Source organism: Lontra canadensis, unplaced genomic scaffold (genome assembly GCF_010015895.1).
Source record: "Lontra canadensis isolate GAN:19392208 unplaced genomic scaffold, GSC_riverotter_1.0 scaffold58, whole genome shotgun sequence".
NCBI classification, from domain to species: Eukaryota; Metazoa; Chordata; class Mammalia; order Carnivora; family Mustelidae; genus Lontra; species Lontra canadensis.
The window spans coordinates 3,124,507-3,146,806 of NW_022631052.1; the positions used below are offsets into that span (position 1 = coordinate 3,124,507).

Sequence of the window (22,300 nt, forward strand, 5' to 3'; positions counted from 1 at the left end):
TGTCTCTACCAAGAACCAGTTGGCAATGAAGAAAAGCAGATCTAGGGGTGCCTGGGTGGCTCAGTTGGTTAAGTGACTGCCTTCGGCTCAGGTCATGATCCTGGAGTCCCGGCATCGAGTCCTACATCTGGCTCCCTGCTTGGCAAGGAGCCTGCTTCTCCCTCTGACCCTCCCCCTTCTCATTCGCTCTCTCTCAAATAAATAAAATCTAGAAAAGAAAAGATTCTGAAATGCCGGCGGAACCCAAAGAGGACAAAGAATCTGATTTACCAAAAGCGTAATCAGCTCCCAAGATCTCAGGCATTGTGTAAAATGCAGTAGGTCTGTTCTAAAACCTTTTAAAGGACCGGAATGATCATAGTCTGAGAATTCATTCTGTTTGCCCTCCCTTAGCATGGGCCCTTAAAATCCTGCCCTTAAAGTACAAAAACCAGTGGAAAAGGGGAGGATCAGGCGGGACGTAAATCAGTTCCTCTGTGTGTTTTCTCCTTAGATCTCTCAAATTTATATGGGTGGATTTTTGCACAACCAAGACCAAATGTGTGTTTCTCTTATATGATAATATAAGGAGCCTGCTCCCCCCCAACACACACACATACTTACAAAAGAGGGGACAGAACTTGGGATTCCCAGGAGAGATGGCATGACGCAGACTGCAGACTCCACTGCCTTGGCTCCAGTGGGGTCCTGATTCCTGGGAGAACCCCAGTTAGTACTGAAAACACAGTCTGTTCTGGCAACTGATGAACCCTGGAAGTCTGAGGTTCCTTCGTCTAATAAATATTTCTTGAGGACCAGCTATGTGCTGTGACTATCCTATTTGCCAGAAAGAGAGCAGTGGACAAAACAGATTCCTTGCCCTATGGAATTTACATTGTTCTGGAGGCTGGGTGGGGATGGGGAAGGGAGGGTCGGGAGGCAGGGGAAGGCAGACCACAAAGCACAGGATGATGGAAACTCCACAAGAAGGCAGACGCCAGTAAGTGCTATGGAGAAAGGTGGGTTTGGGAAGATAGAAAAGCAAGGAATCTGAGGACTGAACTGAACCCTGAGGGGCTCTGATGTCCAGAGTTTGGGGAGATGAGAAGGAACTGCCAAAGGAATGAAGATTGGGAGAGCTGGGGTGCTAGAACCCAGGAGAAGGGAGTTGAGGAGGAAGTGACCAGCCACGTCCAGTGCTGGTTCCATGAGCAAGATGAATGCCATGACATTGGCATTGGATTTGCAGAGAAGCTCACGGGGGATCTGCTAAAAGCCATGGTGTGGAATGATGGGGATAGAGGTCTCTTGGCGTGGGCCTCATGGAGAACGGAAAGGAGGGGGATTTCAACCACAAAAAGAGACAAAGGAGTAAAGAAAGGAGGCAGTAGCTGGTGACTCTTCTCTGACTCTTCCCCACCTTTCCCTCCAGCCGATCAACCATCTTCGTGCGTCTGCACACCAACGGGAATCAGGAGCTACAGTACCAGCCTGGGGACCACTTGGGCGTCTTCCCGGGCAACCGCGAGGACCTCGTGAATGCCCTGATCGAGCGGCTGGAGGACGCGCCCCCCGTCAACCAGCTGGTGAAGGTGGAGCTGCTGGAGGAGCGGAACACGGCTTTGGGTACCTACGGCAGGGTGGGGTGCCCCGGTGTCTGGGGAAAAGGAGACCCATCCTTCTTCCCAGTTGCCAGTCCAGGTTGGGGAGAGTGGGTCTCTGTCACCTCCTGAGACTCCTCCTTTCTCATGGCTGAACCACCTTGGCCCAACTGGCTGACCCAGTGTCCATGATGCTAGGACATCCATAGCAACCCTGGGGGAAGGGGCTTCTGCCCTCCTTCATCACCCCCGCCTCACTGCCCACCAATGAACAGCCGCCGATGTGTACCCCTCCCTCCTCTTAAAATCAAGAAGCACTACATGCAACTCGATGGCGCTCTCAAGGTTGAATCATCATTAGATCAGGTTCCGGTTTGTTTTAGGGACCATCCTTGACCTTCCCATTGAAGAATTTTAAAGGCAGATAGGCCTCAGGGCTTCATTTCAGGAGGCACAGGTGAGCTCGGGGCTCAGGTACCAGTAACCATGGTGACCTTACCTGACAGCCCAAGACATGGTGACCTGTCACCTTCACAAAGGAGCTAGAGTGTATGGTCAGGGCAGAGTGTGGAAATAGCATGCGGTCAAAGCCCCACTGAAAAGTCCTTTGGGAGATACCACTTTGGGGAGGTAATGCTTTATATTAATAAATCCAACCCAGCCAGTTCTTCCTTCGTGTTGGAGCAACACTTTTCATCTTGGATTGAGCCCCTGATAAAGCAGATACTGTGTGTAGGACTATATCCGATGGAAAATTATACGGGAGTACAGCATAATAGTTAGAACAAGGTCTGGGGCAGGACTGCCTGACTTCACACTTATGAGCTGTGTGACCTTGGGCAGATTCCTTGACCTCTCTGTGCTTCCCTTTTTTCTCAGTTGCAAAGTGGGAATAAATAATAGCACCCACCACCTAGGATTGTTGTGTGGACTAAGTGAGTTAATAATATAAAGTGCTGAGAATAGCACTTGGCATATAGAAAGTGCTAGCAAAGTGTTAGGCATGTTTGTCATTTTAAATGCTGGAATCCCACTTAGGGGTTTGAGAGGCCAACACCATGAGAGGGCAGACAGAACCAAAATAGACTCCTCGCTTGTGCTCAGTGAGGGGCTCACTGCATAAAACGGCAGAGACGGACCATCTCATGCTATTTTAATGTTGGTTTATGTTTTTATATTTTGAACTAATTTGCACAATTGATTTTGGATCTGCTCCTTGTGTGCATGAGGTGATCCCATGGTCCCGAGAAGCCTGGGTCTAGATGTGGGACATGAAAGGTGACAAGCCAAGGGATTGCTTGGCTCACCCGCCCCAGGAACAAATCTGGCCTTCCTGACTTAGGCCCAAGCCCTTGGAGCTCAGACTTTCCTCCCCCCATCCACCCCTCATGTCCATTGTACCTCCATAGGAGTGATCAGTAACTGGACAGACGAGCACCGCCTCCCGCCCTGCACCATCTTCCAGGCCTTCAAGTACTACCTGGACATCACCACGCCACCGACGCCACTGCAGCTGCAGCAGTTTGCCTCCCTGGCCACCAGCGAGAAGGAGAAGCAGCATCTGCTGGTCCTCAGCAAGGTGGGTCCCTGGCCTCCTACAACACCACCACCACGCCCCCACCCCCCGACCCCCCACCCCCACCCCCTCCCACCCCCGCATCTTTCCCCTCCTGGTCCCTGGAGAGCGATACAGCTGTTACAACACTTGTCCAGAAGATGGCAGTGTGGAACAAGAGTTGCTCGTTTGCTCGTTTTTCATTTGCAGGTGGTCACCATATTGGTTAGTCCATTTTGGCTTGTCCTCACCATCTCCCCTCATTCTTTTTTTTTTTTTTTTAAGATTTTATTTATTTATTTGACAGAGATCACCAGTAGGCAGAGAGGCAGGCAGAGAGAGAGAGGAAGGGAAGTAGGCTCCCTGCTGAGCAGAGAGCCCCATGCAGGGCTCGATCCCAGGACCCAGAGACCATGACCTGAGCCGAAGGCAGAGGCTTAACCACTGAGCCACCCAGGCACCCCCAACTCCCCTCATTCTAACCAAGGTCTGACAGAACGAGGGTTGCCCTGTTGAATCTCAGAGCTCTCTGGCCCGGTAGAGATTCCTTTTCTAACTCTTGTTCCTCCTTCCTTGGGAACTCCTGAGCTTCCCTTAGCTCCATCTGAGCCCATGCTTAACAGGAATAGAAAGAGAGAAGAATCCCACAGTGCCGTGTTTTAGAGAGAGGCCTTTCCCAACACCAAGGAGCTATTGGTAGGACCTGCAAGAGAGGAGGCCCTCAGATGGTAAAATGCATTTCTACCATCAAACATTCAAACATTTCTACCATCCTTGCTTTGAAACCTAGGACTCGCTTGCCCCAACCTGCTGCAAAATTTTGCTCAGTGTGATTCCTACCCAGGAGGACCACCCAGACTTCTCCCAGTGGGGGCTCCTCCCCGCTAAGCAAGCCATCAGCAAAGGATGGCTTAGCTTTCTTCTGCTGTCCAGGAGAGAGACAAATGATGGGCAGACAGGAAGGTACTAATTTCAAAGAATGTATATTACAGCTGGCCCTTGAACAATGTGGGAATTGGGGTGCTGACCCCCTGTGCAGTAGAAAATCTACATACAACTTTTGACAGCCCCAAAACGTAACCACTAATGTAGCCTACTGTTGACCAGAAGTCTTACCAATAACATAAACAATTGATTAACACATATTTTGCTTGTTTTATGTATGATTTACTATATTCTTACCATAAAGTAAGCTAGAGAAAAGAAACTGTTAAGAAAATCATAAGGAAGAGAAAATTCATTTACAGTCTTCTATTATATTCACCAAAAAAAAATTGCATGGAAGTGGACCCAACATGGGACCAAACCCATGTTGTTGAAGGGTTGGCTATATTTAGAAATGAGAAGACAGACGTGAAAAGGAACACTTAGAGACTTGTGATTAAGTAATTCACTCTGGGGAACTGGAAAAGATTGGAGAAGTGGAGCATTAATTTTCATCGTAAACTTCGCAGAATTGTTTATCTTTGTACATGATGTACATGTATAACTTTAAAATTTTAATTGATGGGGGAGGGGCTGCTTTTAGAGGGACCAGAGATTGCACTGTTTGCATGGACAATTTCAAGTAGAATTTGATAAACTGTACGTATTAGCCCGTTTCTTCCAAAGAGCAGAAACTCCAAGGTGGGATTAAATGAGCGAGGATTTTGATTAAGGGAAATACCCATGGGAGGGGGAAATGGGCAGGAGTCCGATAAGACAGAGAACCATCAGAGCTCCAACCAGTCTGACTCTGAGTGCAGGACAGGGAAGGATGTGTGAGTGGAAACATCTGGAGCTGCAGCCACAGCCTTAGGAAGGACCGGCATGGGTGAACCATGTCTGTTTCCCATGGATGTCCATTTCAGAGGGCAGTTCCTGAGGCTCTTGGCTGATGGCTCCCCTGCAGCTCGAAGTCAGTGAGGCTGGAAGTCTGGGAGGCACGTTCTCAAGGATGCCATACCCTATCAATAAGGCAAGAATGATCTTGAGGGACATGGAGGAAAGCTTTATTATACGGTACTTACAATAGGCTTTACTCCTCAAAATCTGAGCCTCTTACATGCAATCAGGGACTGCCCAAAGCAGCTTCCAAGGAGGAAAACATAATTCCAAAGTCCCAGAGAGTTCCTCTGTTCCCTGGTAGCAGCTTGGTTTTGCTGGCCACAAACCCTGACTGTGGTTCTCCACACCCGAACCTGTTCCTTTGGGGCTGTCATTCACCATCTTGAACTTGACCTATGCTCTCTGCCGATGCATCTCCAGGTGTGCAAACTCACAGGTCCCAGGTCTGCATTCCATACCGCCAAATCATGACTCTCTCCACAGTGCTTCTCTCTCGATGTTTGCACATGGCAGGACCGATTATGGTTAGGTGCACACACCCCCTAGAGCAGGCGTCAGCAATCTTTTTCCATAAAGAGCCTGGTAGTAAATATTTTAGGCTTACGGTCCGTGAGGTCTGTATCACAACCCCTAAACTCCACCATTTATAACCCAACAGCATAGACGTTACCTAAGTGAGTTGGCGTGGCTGGGTTCCAATCCAATCGTATTTGTAGGCACAGAAATTCAAATTTCATATCACATTCTTGTGTCGTGAAATAGTATCCTTCTTTTGATCCTTTCCCCCAACAAACTGTGTAAAAACAGGTGTTAGCTCATGAGCCCTGCAAATAAGGTAGTAAGCCACATTGACCTTTTGCCACCCCTGACCTAGATTCAAACCCAGAATCACTGCCTCCAAGCCAAAGAGCCTCTGTAATTATCAGTTTTCCCTGCTATAAAATAGGGACAACAGTCTTACTTATTGCATTAAGTCGTAAGAATTAAGACCTGGCACGGAGTTATTACTGTGTGTTAGGTATCCTTCCCTCTCTTGACTTTTTTTTTTTTTTAAGATTTTATTTATTTATTTGACAGAGGGATCACAAGTATGCAGAGAGGCAGGCAGAGGCAGGGGGGAAGCAGGCTCCCCGCTGAGCAGAGAGCCCGACGCGGGACCCAATCCTGGGACCCGATCCCGGGACCCGATCCCAGGACCCTGAGATCATGACCTGAGCCGACATCAGAGGCTTTAACACACTGAGCCACCCAGGCGCCCTCTCCCGACTTTCTTCCCCAGACGTTCTGTTGCCCCCACTGGAAATGTGTACCCAGAGCAGGGTGTAAGTTCTCCACCCCTCTCCTTGGCACAGGGTTTGCAGGAATATGAGGAATGGAAATGGGGCAAGAACCCCACCATCGTGGAGGTGCTGGAGGAGTTCCCATCCATCCAGATGCCGTCCACCCTGCTCCTGACCCAGCTGTCCCTGCTGCAGCCCCGCTACTATTCCATCAGCTCCTCCCCAGACATGTACCCCGACGAGGTGCACCTCACCGTGGCCATCGTCTCCTACCGCACCCGAGGTAGGCAGAGGCCCTGGGAGAGCCTCCGAGTCTGCATTTGCCCCCCCGGGGGCCTCTGCGGGGCTGCCATATCCCAAAGTCCTAAGAGGAGACCCACTTCGAGGCCAGGAACTGGGGGACGGAAGCAGGACAGGCAAACCGTCCCCTTAGAAAGAGCCAACCCTGTGCAGAATCAGGAAGGAGGGAAGATGTGCACTTGAAATCTTCCTCTGCTCCCCAAGTCTGAGAGCGCTTTTACTCATCCCCTTATCCCTCCACCTGCAAGGCAACAACTAGATCAAGGCACCCCCACCCATCTCCAAGAGGGGGGCGCTCTCTGCTGCATGCAGTCCCCCGGTTATAGGTCAGTCAGATACCCTAGCGTTTGTCTCCCATATTGTCCCTCCTTGATAAAGCAATTAGAATGCATGGTGCCTGAGGGAGCTCCAAGACCCGGATCCTGGACGGTCCCCGGGATCACCTTGACCGAGACCTTCTCAGTAGGCGGGGTCTGAATCCAACCCACCCTCCCCCATGGGAATCCTGGGCAGTTTCTCAGGGTTTCACCATTCCCTCTTCCCCTTCAGAGAAAGGGATCCAGACAGGGAATTCCAAGGCAGAAACTTGGCATAGGGCTGTGAGCTTCCGCACCGGAGGGAGGGGGGAGCCAGTGGCGGGGAACCCTGGGGGCAGCAGGCGCGCCAGACCACCCAGATTATTCTGCCAGATGGAGAAGGACCAATTCACCACGGCGTGTGCTCCTCCTGGCTCAACCGGATACAGGCTGACGAAGTAGTCCCGTGTTTCGTGAGAGGGTGAGTGGCAAATGCAGAGAAATGAGCAGTTGTCCCAAATCTGTGTACTCGTGAGCTGGGCTGGGTGGACCAGCCTCATGGGCTCTGGAGAGATGGCTGAGTCAGATGGAACAGAGATCGACACTCTGTATCCCTCCAAGCCGTTAAGTTAATAGGATCACGGGATGGGCAACACAGCAACAACTAAGCAGGTACCCCCCCCCACCCGGCCCTGCCCCACGCAGTCAAAGTCAGGTCAATGCAATGAATATTTATCAAGTGCATGTACTGTGCTAGAGGCTGGGGTACAGTAGACAGCCCGGCAAATGCAGCATCCGCTTTCCTGAAATCTGCAGACGGGCGGAAATTCTCTCCGCTGTCTCCCAGCTACCCTATCTGTTCCCGCTATCTCGGAGATGAGACCTCATCCCATCAATCAGAGCTCTTCCTCCCAAACTCAGCTAGTTGGGTTTGTTTTTTGTTTTTTGTTTTTTTTAAGATTTTATTTATTGGAGACAGAGCACGAGCGGGGTGAGGGGCAGAGAGAGAAGCAGACTCCCCGCTGAGCAAGAAGCATGATGCGGGGCTCGATCCCAGGACTCCAAGATCATGACCTGAGCTGAAGGCAGACACCACCCAGGCGTCCCCCCACCCAACCCCTGCCATCCAAACTCAGTTTTTTTTTTTTTAAAGATTTTATTTATTTATTTGACAGAGATCACAAGTAGACAGCGAGGTAGGCGGGGGGCGGGGGGAGAAGGTTCCCCGCTGAGCAGAGAGCCCAATGCGGGGCTCAATCATGACAGCTGTTGAGACTGGGGTGGTACACCTGCCCTGAGCATCAGAATCCCCCGCGGTGTCTCAAAAATGCCGTGTCCTGACCCCAGACTCGCTCTGCTGCCCAGGACTCTGTACTTTTAACACCACCTGGGGATTCTTCTGTACGCTGAAATCCGTTACCCGATTTGGGGAGACCTCACCGTGGGCTAAATCCACGGTTCTCAGTACAGGGCGGTGCTCCCCTTCAGGGCCCATGTGGCAACACCCGCAGAGATTTTTGTCTCGGCTGCAGGGTGCTCCTGGCCTCTAGGAGGTGGAGACCTGGGGTGCTGCTTCGTAGCCTACAATGCACAGGACACCCCCATGACAGAGAAGTGTGCAGCCCCAAATGTTGTCAGCAGTCCTGAGGTCTGGAAACCCTGGGTTGAAACGATCCCACTGCCCTTTGTGGCTTAGCTCAGCAATGAGGAAAATTGGGAACTGGAATGGCAGCCAGACCCCGAGGACCTCCTCTTTTGGGAATTCCCCAAATCCGTGTGACCTGTCACCCCGATAAGGGGCACCCGACCCCAGCTGGAGAGTACAATCCTGCTGGATTATGGAGACGGCCATCTGGTCTACCGAAGACCCAGCCACCCTTCATCGGACTTGAGCACAGCAAGCCTTCTGATTCTCTCTTTCTTGTCCAGAGCACCCAGCTTCCACCTGCCCCGAAATCCCCAAGTGCCCTGCATCCTCATTGGCCCAGGCACTGGCATTGCCCCTTTCCGAAGCTTCTGGCAGCAACGGCAATTTGACATCCAACACAAAGGTGGGTGTTGCAATTCAGCAGCCCAGCGATGTCCACCCCGCCCGGGCAGCCCCACCTGTGTCTCAGCCACTCGGAGGAATGAGGGAGCTCTCTCTTCCCTGCTTCCTTCCCTGGCGGAGGGCAGGGGGCTCACAGTACTGACCTGACCCAGGGCTGAAGTTCATGGTTATGCTTCAAAGGACCTGTCCCAACCCGTCTCCCGCACAGCTTGTTCTAGGGCCCGAAATTCCATCCCCAGAACACATTTCTTTGTTAAGATAGGACCCCTCTGCAAATTCACGCAGCCCTAGGAGAGTAAACGTTAAGCCTTATCAAATGTATGTTTATGGGACTGTCCCAAAGGCTATTATTCCAGAGCCGGCTTTGCTATGTGAGAGACACAACAGATCAGCTTCGGGAGGAGAGAGAAGGAAACCCACAGCTGCGGTGTGCATTGGCCAGGGATTTGTTGAACGGCTAATAAATGCCAAGCACCGTTGTAGGTGTCAAGGGACAGCACTAGACAAGACACACACACAGCAAGAAAAAGAAAATCTATCCCATGGAGCAGTCATTCTGGCAGAATAGCTAACATCGATGAAGGAGTCACTGTATATTCACCGGGCTCTAATGTTTTAGGTCTCAGAGTAACCCTAGCAGGTAGATGCTGTGATAACTTAAGCTCTGTACCTGCGGAAATGGGCCCATAGAAAGCCAAGTTCTCATCATCACACACAGCTGGAATTTGAACCCGGCTCCACGGACTGGCCTTTCAGCACGACCCAGTAGCGGGGGGTGCTGCTAAGTAGCCATTGGGGCAGCAGGAGGGATTGAGACCCAGAGAAAGGAGGTCTGCTAAAATCTGAACACCCTTCACCCTTCACCGACTTTGCTCGGTGTGAGCAGGTGCATGCGTGTGTAGACGTGGGTGTACGTGTGTGCAAATACATACACCCCACTTGTCCCAGTGTTCGTGTGCTCTATCCCTGTGGCACGCATGAAGGTTCCCAGCGCCCTCTCCTGGCTCCACCAGCCACCCTCCCCCCCAAATCGGGCATCTGAGGAGCTGTGAGCAACGTGAGATCTTTCTGGTCCTCAGGAATAAGCCCCTGCCCCATGGTCCTGGTGTTCGGGTGCCGGCAATCCAAGACAGACCACATCTACAGGGAGGAGACTCTGCAGGCCAAGAACAAGGGGGTCTTCCGAGAACTTTACACGGCCTACTCCCGAGAGCCAGACAAACCAAAGGTAACTCCCGGCCCGTGCACCGTCCCTGGCCCGTGCAATGTCCCCGGCCCGTGCACTGTCCCGCCCCGCCCCGCAGCCCCAGATACGCGCATGCGCACACATGCTTGTACACGCATGCGCATCCCACCCCCGGGCACCCCCTCCCCTAGTCTGAATTTTCCTCCAGGGCGTCGCTCTGTACTTCAGGAAGCAGGAGCATAGAAATACCAGTTTAAAATATCTAACGGCCCATGTTATAGGATGCCACTTATGTGAACTATCCAGAACAGCCGACTCCGTAGAGACGGAGAGCAGATCTGGGGTTACCGGCGGCTGTGGCGACAGGGGAATGGGAATGACTGCTCCTAGGTACAGAATTTCCTTTTGGGGTGATGAATAATTTCTAGGACCAGATAGGATGCTGGTTGCACAAGATAGTGGTGCACGAAATGCCACTAAATTGCTCACTTGAAAATGGTTGAATGGTACATGAAATGTTTTCCGTATCTTACCAAAATACAAATATTTTTAAAATACAAACTAAAAAAAAAAAAAGTAACAGTCCCCAAGAAGCGCAAAGTCAGAATACGGACACAGGCCGTGGGACTGGAGCGTGCTCCTCCTGGATCTGGGGGAGATCCAGAGGGGTCCCAGGAAAGGGGCCGGGAGAGCTGGGGTGGGGTGGGCTGTCAGCAGGTGGGCAGGGGCTTTTTGATAGCTGGTGTGGAAGTGCCCCAGTGTCTTTACAAAGCAGGACAGCCGTGCCAAGACCTACCAGCTGCATGTCTGCCTCACCCCAAGGGAGTTACCTAGACAAGTGAAAGGCATCCTGAACAGATAAGGCAAATCCCCCGGAGGCTGATTTGGACCCCTCCATGCCCACCCCACTTTCTCTTAGCCCATCTTCTACTCCAGCTGTTGTACAGCAGCAGGCTTTGCGCAGGTGGAAGCTGAGAGCCCCTCGCCTCCCCCATCTCCTGCTGTCTTGCCTCTCTGGCACCCCAGCATAGGCTGAACCCCGCACCTATCAGAGTACAGAGGTCAACACCCTGTGGGGGACCTCTGGCCATCGGACAGGGAGCAGGTAGATTGTGAACCCACCCTATGCCCCTCTGGGTTATGGCTCTGGGGCGTGTTCCACATGACCCTCTCGAGGGTCCTTAGCCCTGCTGAACTCCAGCACAGGGGCAGCTCACTCACACATGCTCGGATCAGCTTTCTCTCTCTTTCTCGATCCTCCTGCTCCCCTGGGTCACCTATGTCAGGCTCTGCTGTCCTGGGGGCGGGTAGTGTGCTACTGCCCAGGATCCAGCTCCTTCTCACGGCTCTTGCTGCCCCCTGCAGAAGTACGTGCAGGACATCCTGCAGGAACAGCTAGCAGAACCGGTGTACCGAGCCCTGCAGGAGCAAGGGGGCCACATCTATGTCTGCGGGGACGTCACCATGGCCGCTGATGTCCTCAAAGCCATCCAGCGCATCATGACCCAGCAGGGGAAACTCTCAGCGGAGGATGCGGGCGTGTTCATCAGCAGGCTGAGGGTGAGTGGCCTCTTGGATCCCTTTGTCACCATCCGGTTCCTGTCTCCTCTTCCTCATCCCGCCTGTCTCAGTGATTAGAGGGGCCATGATGACATCCCCACCTGCTCCCATTTTCCCATTTATGGCTCGAGGTAGAGGATACCCGTGATCCCCAACCATAGATGAGAGAGAAGGAGGAGGACTGGGTGTTGGGTGTGCAGGTGCATGTATTAAATATGGATGGGGGCTGTGGTGTGTGAAAATAATAGGCGAGTGGACCACTGGGTAACTGGATAGCAACCTTCCTAAACCGACTCTTCCTGCCCCCAGAACTAAGCTGCAGCGCTATCCTGTGCAGTTGTCCAGGTTGAGCACTGCACAAAAAGGTTTGTCCAAGCTGTGCCAGTTCGGATGTGAACTGAAATGTTTTTTGCCACCCTGTGCTGGTGAGACCCCAAGCCCTGGAGGGTTAGGGCATGGGGTCTTAGGAAGCACAGTCTGGGAAAAAAGAGGTCTTCCAGGGGGCTCTGGGTTACATCTTGTTTGTTTAGAACCCATCTTTTTCAAGGACATTCCATTCCAGGTTGTCAGTGTGTCTGTCCCTCTCCTGCCTTTGGCTGGCATTTGAAGGCTGTTTCTGTCCCCCAGGATGACAACCGGTACCATGAGGATATTTTCGGGGTCACCCTGCGAACATATGAAGTGACCAACCGCCTTAGATCTGAATCTATTGCCTTCATTGAGGAGAGCAAAAAAGACACTGATGAGTAAGCTGGCTCCATCCCTGGGGAGAGGGGCGGGCAGAGCCGTCTTTTCCCAGTGCTGATGGCTGGGGGATGTCTGTCTTTGTTTGCCCTGGCTTTCCCACAGTGGAAGGTGGGCTACAAATGCAAATTCCCAGGCCGCTCCAGACCTGCTGACTCTAAAACTCTGGAGTGAGAACCGAGGTTTATGTTTTTAAGGGGCCCTCCAGGGGATTCTGAGGCCTGGGAACCCTGGCTTCGGATCCCTGAGTCTGCCTGGGGCGCCCCCTAGTGGAATGACGTCTCCAGTCTTCAGGAAGGTGTATTCCCAGCCGCTGCTCCCAGCCTTTTTACACCACCTCCCGCACCCCGCAAATTGCGTAGACTGTTCTCATCCATGCAGATCCCAACCGGTATTATTTTGACAACTTCATGGGTCCTCTAGAAATTGCTGGGAACAGTCTGAGGCACCACAAAACTGGACTGAGTCTCACTAGTTAAACCTCCCCTTAAGGCCGGGACCTCTCAACCAGGACGGAAATGGCACTCACCCACGCCCACCCACAGACCGCCGGCAAACCACCGCCGTGTGCCCTTTATGTTAAATTAGGTAGGAACTGGGTTGTCTCATTTTTGGTGGCATAGGGAAGACACCCCATTTCTTAACAGCCTCATTATTTTCCCTGTGCATACAAAGCATACTTTGTGTCCGGTAGGCTCGCTTTCTCACTTTCCAGATTCCAACTCCTTTGGCTACTGGAAAGCCCCTTTCTTTGCCCCTCTTTCTGGCCGGGTGTGTTGGTGAGCAAGCACTCTTTCATTCCTTCATTAGTTCATCCATTCATTCAAGACGAGCCCAGCTAGGGGTCAGGTGCTGTCTGAGGCGGGGAGCCTGCAGAGGAAGGGACGGTGAAACCCAGAGCTTAGTGGCTTTTCTGTGGCTCTGTAAGGAAACAACTCAGCTTCGCCTCCAGGACACTAACTGCCCACCCCCTCCCCGCCCTGTCTTCCCACAGGGTTTTCAGCTCCTAACTGGATCCTCTTGCCCAGACGGATGGCAGGGGGGCTGTCCCGTGCACCCCCGCGGAGCGGCTGCAGGTTTTCTAAGCGTGGACACTGCTGAACCTTCCCTCCGGGACCCTGCGTGGCCCCCGCTGTCCCTCTTGTCCTGTCGCTGTGGTTTTTCCTCTTCTGGGTCCTTGCCCCTCGGTGGTTTCCTTGGCCCTCTTGGGTTTTCTCCTTGAGTTGTCCTGCTACAATGCAATGCCTTTATAATCCACAGTGGCTCTTACAAAACTGTTTCCCCCTCCCTCTCTTCCCGACGAGGGCAGATCCCCGGCGCATGACATCACTGGAACGTGGCCGTGGCTCTGGGGTTCCCCCGGAGAGGCTCCAGGGACTGGTCAAGAAGGTCTTCTGAGCCAGTCTCTCTGCTGCTGAAGCCCCCCCTTGTCCTTTTTTATGATGACGTCCCGGTCGTGTGTGTGTGTGTGTGTGTGTGTGTGTGTGTGTGTGTCTGTGTGTGCACATGCATGCACGTGTCGGACAGGCCTGGGTCTCCGTCTGTCCTCTTGCCTGTGGCAGCGTGTGGCCTGCAGACTTTCAGTGCCAAGAACCGTGCCCTGGTTCTCCACACGTCCGTAATTTCTGTCTATGCTCACATCCCTGAAACACTTGGAGGCACCCTCATTGTCCTGGTTACAAAGGGCAGGGGGAAGCGAGTGTGATGATTAAGGGGTAGCGGGGCTCCGTTAAAAAGGGGCTCACAGAATCAGTCGCATTTAGATTCTGGTACCAGTTAGTGGAGCCCTCCCTGGGAAACTAACCCATCTTGTGGATTAAGCACACCTCCTCCCCAGCCCGACCCCTCACCCCAGACAGGATCACCTGATTTGGCCCTCCCTGGACCATCCCATCCACAACAGGGGGAAGTAATGTCCCAGAGAGTATGGGGAAGTAAGAATCATCCCATCTTTGCCATCGGGTTGAGTTTGGGCAAGTTCCTTGTCCTCAGTTTCCCCTTATAATTTATGAAATGAAAAAAGTATGAATAGATCAGGCTTTAGAGTGGTACAGACTGGGAACAGTATCAAGGAAGAATATCACTGCTATTTTTTTATTGCCCCAAATAGGGCTGGCCCTTCCACCCTGGGAAGGAAATAACAGAAGGCCCTTAAAGCAGACAAGTTGGAGAGGGAAGACATCATGAGGCGTCACGCGGCTTCCTCCCCAGGACCACCACCGTCCATGGCCTGGCACTCATACTCCTGGCCTTCTAAAAGCAATCTCCCAAGTTTCTAGCCTGACAAAATAATTTTGCCAAAGAAATGAACCTTGACTCTGATCAAAAATGGGCAACACAATCTTCAGTGGGAATCAGGGTCAGTTTAGTGTCCCCCCTCCCCCCAACCCTAGGAGGTAAAGTGCTGTGCCCACCATCAGGATGAATGGGCTGGGAGGGCCCCCCCCCACCCCCAGAAGTGCTCAAAATCAGGGGAAAGCCTGGAGAGAGCCAAGAAATTGCTGGAGGGGCTGGCCCAGGTTGGAGGGGAAGCCTTCTGCGGGTGGGCTGTTCTGCTTTGTTGTTTTATGTTTTGTTGCCCAGAGAGAGTGCTCCGCCTTTCTGTAGGGCACAATGGGTATTTCTTGATGCTCTGTTTGGGGGGGCTGCCAAAGAGAAAGTGCCCTGGCCCTTTCTGGAAGAGCCTTAGGACACGGAGTGCCAAAGAGATGTCCCCAGGAAAGGACAACCTCCGAGATTCTTAAAGGCAAAAAGCAAACTGGCCCTCGCCTTTCTCCACCCTCCACGGCAGCCCCCCTCCCTCTGGGGTCCCATCCCCCTGCATGCGGAGCTGGGCTGCCTCCAGTTACCACCTCCCAGCCTTCCTTTAATCCTGTTTCCTCTGGCTGGGGCTTTCATGGCAAGGAGACCAAGCCCAGGCACTCAGAGTGCTACCCCACTCTGCCAATCTGGAACTCCAGACGCCCATTTTATACACAATTCTGGCTCCTAGCAGTGATCACAGAATCGGGATGCATCTTTTCTTCCCAAGAAAGATTTTTGTTTTTATTTTTTTTTATTTTTATTTATTTTTTTTTAAAGATTTTATTTATTTATTTGACAGACAGAGATCACAAGTAGACAGAGAGGCAGGCAGAGAGAGAGAGGGAAGCAGGCTCCCTGATGAGCAGAGAGCCCGATGCGGGACTCGATCCCAGGACCCTGAGATCATGACCTGAGCCGAAGGCAGCGGCTTAACCCACTGAGCCACCCAGGCGCCCAAGATTTTTGTTTTTAAAGGGAATGCCTTTCAACACCCAACGCCGGCTGCTTCAGGACTCCCTGCTAGAAGACTGGAGGCTGGCCTGATGTGTTTCTCTCATTTGCCGGAATCCCTGTTCTGAAAAACCTCCCTGTAAGGAGCCTATGAAGAGGTAGAGTGTGGAGTCCTGGTTTAGGCTTTGGCTCTGATGCAGGGTGGGTAAATGCTGCCCTCTTGTGGTGGTTTTTTACTTCAGTCCCAGTAGCCAAACCCAGGTGCAAAATTTGGTTTCACAATAGGTAAGCAGAAAAAGAAGATTGATTGGGCATTTGGGAGTTACCTAGATTACAGACCTTGGACTGCCCTGCAGTGACTCCAACCCCATTTAACAAAAGGGAGCTTGGCCAGGAGTAAGGAGACCTCCCCCTCCGCAGAAGCTGACATGGCTATGCACCCCCCATTAGGAAAGAAGCAGAGCTAATTAAACTCCCTGAGTGGAGGAGTCTTTTCCTGCATGATTTCTATGGAGGGAGACAGCCAGCTATCCTTGGGTTCAGGGAAATGCTTCACACCCACCAAAATGGAGCCTTTGTAAGCAGCCCCGAGTTCCAATGCTAACTCTTCCCCCTCCCCTGTTTCCACAGACAGCCCTGGGCTGGTGATGTACCCTTTCTGAGTCTATATATCCACTTATGTAGCAAAGTGAGTTAAATGAGATAATGCCCATAAAACAACCAGTTATGGTACCTGGCCCGCTGAAGCTTTCAAATTTCATTTTTCCACTTCACCAATAACTATGCAGAAGGTACAGGGGAGAATACAGAGCCCAGAACAGTTTCGGTTTGAGGGCAATGAGAATCTCGGTATGTAGACACACAATCTTAGACTCGATATAAATGTCTGGGGTTTGAGAAACGAGTGGATCCCACCTGCAGGTTTGGGGAGATCAGATTTCCAGGAGGAGGAAGAGTGAGAGGAAAGGCACAGAAGGGAGCACTTTGCTTCTGGCACAGCTTTGGAAGGCTGAGGGTGCTGAGCCAGATGCTGGGCAGGTGAGCAGGGAGCAGGTGTTAGGGACAGGTGAGCTCATGTCCAGGAATTTAGATTAATTGGAAGGCGGCAGGGCATCCCTAGGAATGTTTTTCAAATGGGTAAAATAAGGTCATTGGAGTTGGGCTTGGAAAAGAATGTTCCGGCTGCAGGACAGAGTGTGGATGTGGACGGCTGGTCTGTTGAACCAGCCATAGAATGTTTTGCAGTTATTAAATCAGGACCTGAAGACCTTGCTGCTGGGGAGGAGAAAGTCAGGAGTCCTATCTCTAGGCTAAGAAAGGAAACAGGGAGGGGGGGCTGGGGGGGGCACCAAACAGCCTGGAGAGAAAGAGGAGTTTGCCATTGTTGACATGATAAGCCAGCTTCTCCCTGAGCCAACAGGGTGCATCCTTCCAAGGTCCAGCCAGGCCTAGATGCACGGAAAGAAAACTGACCCCAGGCCAGCTAGACATTGGCCTTAGAACAAAGGATTTTCTTGCCAAGCACATTCTCAACAGCCACCTGCTTTTAGACTTCCAAAAGGAGGTCAGGTTTTGCCCTAAGTCCAAAACAAGTGAGATTTTTCTGACCCAGATCACTGGCAAACCGTCCCTCTGCCAAGACGGGCAAGCCAGATGTCCGGGCCGGTTCACCCCTGGAGCTCTGGCCATTCATGCCGTTGGGAAAACTGTGGGGTTAAACTTCTGTGTGAAGCCAACCATTACCTTGTATATTTGCATCTCCACTGCCTTGACCTCCAGTATGTCACCGTGCCCACCTAACCCACAAAGCCTTCTGTCTGAATTGGCAAGGTAATCTGAGATGGCCTACAGGTGACAAGGAGAAAGAAATCTTCATCTGGGCGTCCTATAGGGCTTATCCATACGCCTTGACATTTCCCAACCCTTGTAAAGTTTCCTGCATCCAAATGTCCTGTTTGGTTCAAAAATGAAAGGAAGGAGGAAGACAGATCTGAGAATCACCACCCCCCCCCCCGGAACTCAACACAGATGGTCTCCATGAACCTGAATCTGACCCTTTGGGGCTGACACCAGCCTGGTCTCTGCTCTATCATATGTTCCCTGTCCTCGATCCACTCCCAGTCCCCACCTCAGGTGGCAAAGGCTGCCTCTTCCCAAAAGAAGACCTGCATGGGGACCTAGGTTAACTCTCACCCTGGAACATGGGTCTTGGGGCTCTCCTTGATTACTGCTTGTCAGAGCCACGTGCAGTCGTGCAAGGGAGGAGGTCTGGCGTAAACATGCCTTAGTTTATGAGTGTGTTTTGTCCTGGAAGATCTGAATAGCTCTGAACAAGCAAGGCGTGTCTGTCTGGTCCAGGACAGAGACTGTTCTTAATGAGGTGGTCTGGCAGGGAGGAGCAAATCTGCCTGCAGATGCTGCTTTCCATAGTCTTCTAGAAAATGACTCCAGGACGTCCAAGTGCCCAGACTCGGCTCCGGTCCAGGGTCAGCCAACCTCAGCACTATTGGTATTTGGGGCTAGAGAATTCTTTGTGGTGGAGGCTGTTCTGGGGACATCTCTGGCCTCCACCCACCAGAAGCCAGCAGCAGTCCCTCCCCACCCCACCTCCACCACTGTGACAGATGTCCCCTGGGAGCAAAAGAATCTCTCCTGGCTACCCCAGGCCTTTCGATCCTGGACCCTCTGGTATCAGCAGAGCAGCCCTCAGGTGACGGCTTTGTTTCTGTTATTAGAGAAGGTTTCGGGGACTGGGGATGATGAAAATGTGGTTTCACAAATTCCCTCCCAAGATGGAAAGGATGACGGTTCCATTTTGGTAAGATGCTGTGCCCTTGGCATTGCTCTGATTACGACCCACAGAGACCCGATGCCGTTCACCCCGCCCTGCCCTGTTTTCCTTGTGTTGTGCTATCTTGTGATCGTAGGACCCACTCTGAGCTCAGTAGTGATTTCCCAGAAGGGAGAGAGAGAGAGAGAATGAGAATGCAGTTGGCCATCCCCTCCTTGCTGTACCAGTGGGTTTCCATTCGGGGCTGAGGAGGTGGGGAGGTGGGCAGAGCGGCTGTCACATGTCAACACACACACATACACACACACGCAGAGTCAGAAATTCGGACGTCCCCCTACCTCTGAGCTCTCGATGCTGCTAATGTCCGCCCAGTGTCCCGTGCACTCCTGCACCTTCCTCCAAGGACCGTCACCCGCCCCACGCTCCTCTCGAGGTTGTCCAAGCTGTGTTCACCGCATGCTCTCCTTCTGCCTTGTCCTCATCTTCTAACTTGATGGAATTCAACAAAAGTCTACTTATGCCTGTTTGCATTATGGTTAAAATATTAAAAAGTGGAGTTGACTTCACTGGCTGTGTTCTGTCATTTGCTTTGGTGGGAATTTCTCTTACCTGTGCCCACCGTCGCCAGTCAGGGGCCCCCAGGAAGCCCGCCCTGAGCCAGGTGGTGGAAATTGATTGGGAAGTGGTCTTGGGAAGGGGGGGCGGTAGGGAGAGCCTCAGCTGCCATATTGTTGCAGTAGAAATGTCAGCCAACCTTGAGGGGTTTCTGAAGGTGACCTTCCAGAGCTGTCCATGATTTGGGGCCAGAAGGCTGAATGTCATAGCCCTCCATCATTCAGTCCTGGACCAGCCCGCTCTCTGCAGCAGAAGCCATCCCCAAAGGGCTGATTGCTGAGGGTGCTCCCAGCAGCTGGGGAATGATTCCTGAGTCCTTGGGACCCCAGTGGAGCATCTCAGCTTCCTCTCCATCCTGCCCGCAACACCTTTGTTCCCATCACTGCTGCATCCGTTGAATGGGCCCCAGAGAAACTGTACCACCTTTTCCCCCAGTCCTGCCTTCCTATCTATACAACCCTGAGGACCCTAAAACTTAATTCCTAGCTGGCCTCAAAAGCACTGGCAGGACAGATGAAGAGGAGCTGACCCCAAATGTCCTGACAGGGTGGTGAGTACAAAAGGATCAGCTAGGGGCTGGGAGCCCCCAGGGCTTTGTCATGCCCTTCTGGACATGGCCATTTGGATGCTGTGACCATTTTGACATTCACACCTATTTCCTGGCCAAAAAGCACAAACCACCAGATAGCCTTTTAAGTTACAAAATAATTTACCCAACGTCAGATGCTCCCCATGTCCGGTTCCTGCCTCCTCCACCCCATCCCTGAGCCTCTGGCCCAAGGTCAAATGTGAGATGCCGGTCAGAGATGGGGTAGGATGAGAGAACCCCCGTCAGTCTCCTGCTATATCCTGCGCCACGGAAATTAACTAAAATAATGTCTAAGAGTGACTAAATGCCAGTCTTCAGGGGCTCCTGGGTGGCTTAGTGGTTAAGCATCTGCCTTCAGCTCAGGTCATGATCCCAGACTGTTGGGATCGAGTCCTGCATAGGCTCCCTGCTCAGCAGGAAGCCAGCTTCTCCCTCTCCTACCCCCCCTGCTTGTTTTCCCTCTCTTTATGCATCTCTCTCTGTCAAATAAGTAAAAACAATCTAAAAAAAAAAAAAATGCCAGTCTTCATGGGACTACTTGGATAGGTATCATTACTCACTCTCCAATTTAAAACTTGGGAAACTGAGGCACAAGGAGATCAGGCAGTATCTGTGCAAGGTGAACATAACTAGTACATGTTAGAGGTAGAATTCGAACCCAGACTGTCCAATTCAAGAAGCTGCCTTCCTCATCACTTCCTGGGGCTGCTGCTAAGAGTCCCAGACTGCTGAAGTTCAAATCCTGGCTCTTCCACTTCCTCGCTGTGCAACTTGGGATGAGTTACTCAACCTCTCTGTATCTTCCTTTCTTCACTGTCAAGTAGCCTGTGATTTTTTCAACTTCATTGCATTGCAACAGGATTAAATGAATTAATATTCATTTAATTCAACACACATAGAACAGGATAGAAAAAGATGGGATAAAATCATCCTATATATGAGTAAATATGAGTAAATAAACTAACATCCAGCTTCAAATGTTCTTCGCTTTTCTCTCTCGTTGAAGCTCAAACAGCTCCCTCTTGATGTAATTTGCCATTTGCTATTCAGCCCGGGGATCCTTAAGCCCCCTAAGACAACCTGTCATCACAGAAGACACTCATTTTATAAGCCAGTTCCTGGGCTTCTCCCTCTAGCTGCCCATTAGTGCTCACTGGGGATAAGGTCTGACTTTGGACTTTTTAACCAGCACCTCCCCCCCCCCCCCCCACCTGCACCAGATTTTCGACAGGCCAAGCCTCCAGAGGTGGCCGGAACAATTTAACATTTTTTGCATCCTGATTGGGGTGGCTGCTGTTACCTGGCAACCAGGTGGGGAAAAAAATCCCAGTTTACACCAAAACAGAAGCTTCCCAACCACAAATCCAAAGAAAGGGTGGAAAACGAGTGGGGGAGGGGAAAGAACAGATTTTTGAGTGACTAGGAGTCAATACAGAATAGGGGCCTCACCGTCAGTTAAATAGTAAAAATGACTTTTTTTTCCCCTCACTGTACCTTTGGCAAAATCACCAGGCGAACAAAAGCAGGGAAAAAATTTACAGTCGGTGGATTGATAGAGAGCTTGGAACCCACATCACTAAAAGGAAATCACTTTAGCAATGGCCTCTGGAGGAAAATAAGATTAAGTTAGTCAAATAACAGACAATTAGGCCTGAGTAATTAGTGAAGTGATTTAAAAACAAAACAAAACAAAACAAAAAACAAAAACAAGTCTTTCTGTACTGCTTGACTTGGGGATGGTGGGGGTGGGGGGAATAGGGGTGACAGGTCCCCTGGTCTCTCTGCCTCTCAGTCTTTTCCTCTGCCAGAACTCGGAGCTGATATTGGAAGCCTCGGTCTCTTTGCTTTTCCTTACAGTTTCCAAGAATTTGGAATCTTTAAGAGTTATGAGCCCTTATTTCCTCTGCCCCCATTTCTGGTCTCCCAGGGAAGCAGTGGGGGAAAGACAGGAAGCATCGGAAAGGCTCTGAGACGCCCCAACCCCATAAAAACAAGGGGTCGTATTCGATCAAACAGTAGGCAGTAATTGAATCAGTTTGGGTTTGAAGGCTTTGAAAAGAGTCGCTAATGGAAATGCAGTTTTTAGCAGAAAAGCTGCGGGCAAATCTGTGGGGAGAGAGAGACACTTGTTCCTTTTTCCTTCAAGCTGGTGGCTTCGCTTTCCTTGAAAAACACACACTGCCCCCAGATTGCCCTCTCGAAATATCTCTTTTAACCGTCATGCATTTTCCACGAGGCAATCAGTGCCACCAGGGACCAGGGGAGGAGGGCTAACCCCTCCCACCAGCATTCAGCGCATGCTCTGGCCGGAGGCAGGCCGCCTTCCCAATGACCTTGTCCTCCACGCCTCCACGCCAAAGTCCAGTCTGCGGGTTCACCCCGATGGTTCTAAAGGTAGCTTTTACTTCCCTTCTGCCTGGCCTGTATTTCTGCTACTCCCCTTACCTGGAAAGCCCACCCCCCCTCTTCCACCAAGGCCAATCCCACTTCTCTTGCTGATGGTTGGATTCAAAGTCGCCTTTTCAGCTGTCTGTACCCATCGCTTGGCATGTAGATATTGGTTTGCAATAGCTGCGTGTGTGTGTGCACACGCGCATGTTTTATCTGCCTCCATATATTTGTTACCTCTTGCCACTGAACTCTGAGTAACAAGCAAGCACATCATGTCCCTG

General features: G+C 51.5%; 1 protein-coding gene across 2 annotated transcripts in view; it reads left to right on the plus strand.

The window, feature by feature from the left end:
• The window catches only part of NOS1 (nitric oxide synthase 1), an 82,961-nt gene extending 69,205 nt beyond the window's left edge, over positions 1-13,756 (plus strand). The window contains exons 20-29 of one of the 2 annotated variants that reach the window (XM_032876189.1): positions 1,412-1,605; positions 2,990-3,159; positions 6,315-6,525; positions 7,232-7,319; positions 8,768-8,889; positions 9,968-10,116; positions 11,440-11,634; positions 12,262-12,380; positions 12,871-12,966; positions 13,373-13,756. In XM_032876189.1, the coding sequence (XP_032732080.1) occupies positions 1,412-1,605; positions 2,990-3,159; positions 6,315-6,525; positions 7,232-7,319; positions 8,768-8,889; positions 9,968-10,116; positions 11,440-11,634; positions 12,262-12,380; positions 12,871-12,961 (1,339 nt within the window). In that variant the 3' untranslated portion in view covers positions 12,962-12,966; positions 13,373-13,756. The remainder of the gene's footprint in view (positions 1-1,411; positions 1,606-2,989; positions 3,160-6,314; positions 6,526-7,231; positions 7,320-8,767; positions 8,890-9,967; positions 10,117-11,439; positions 11,635-12,261; positions 12,381-12,870; positions 12,967-13,372) is intronic. The other variant, XM_032876188.1, reaches the window with a different exon arrangement.
• Positions 13,757-22,300: the final 8,544 nt, after the last annotated feature.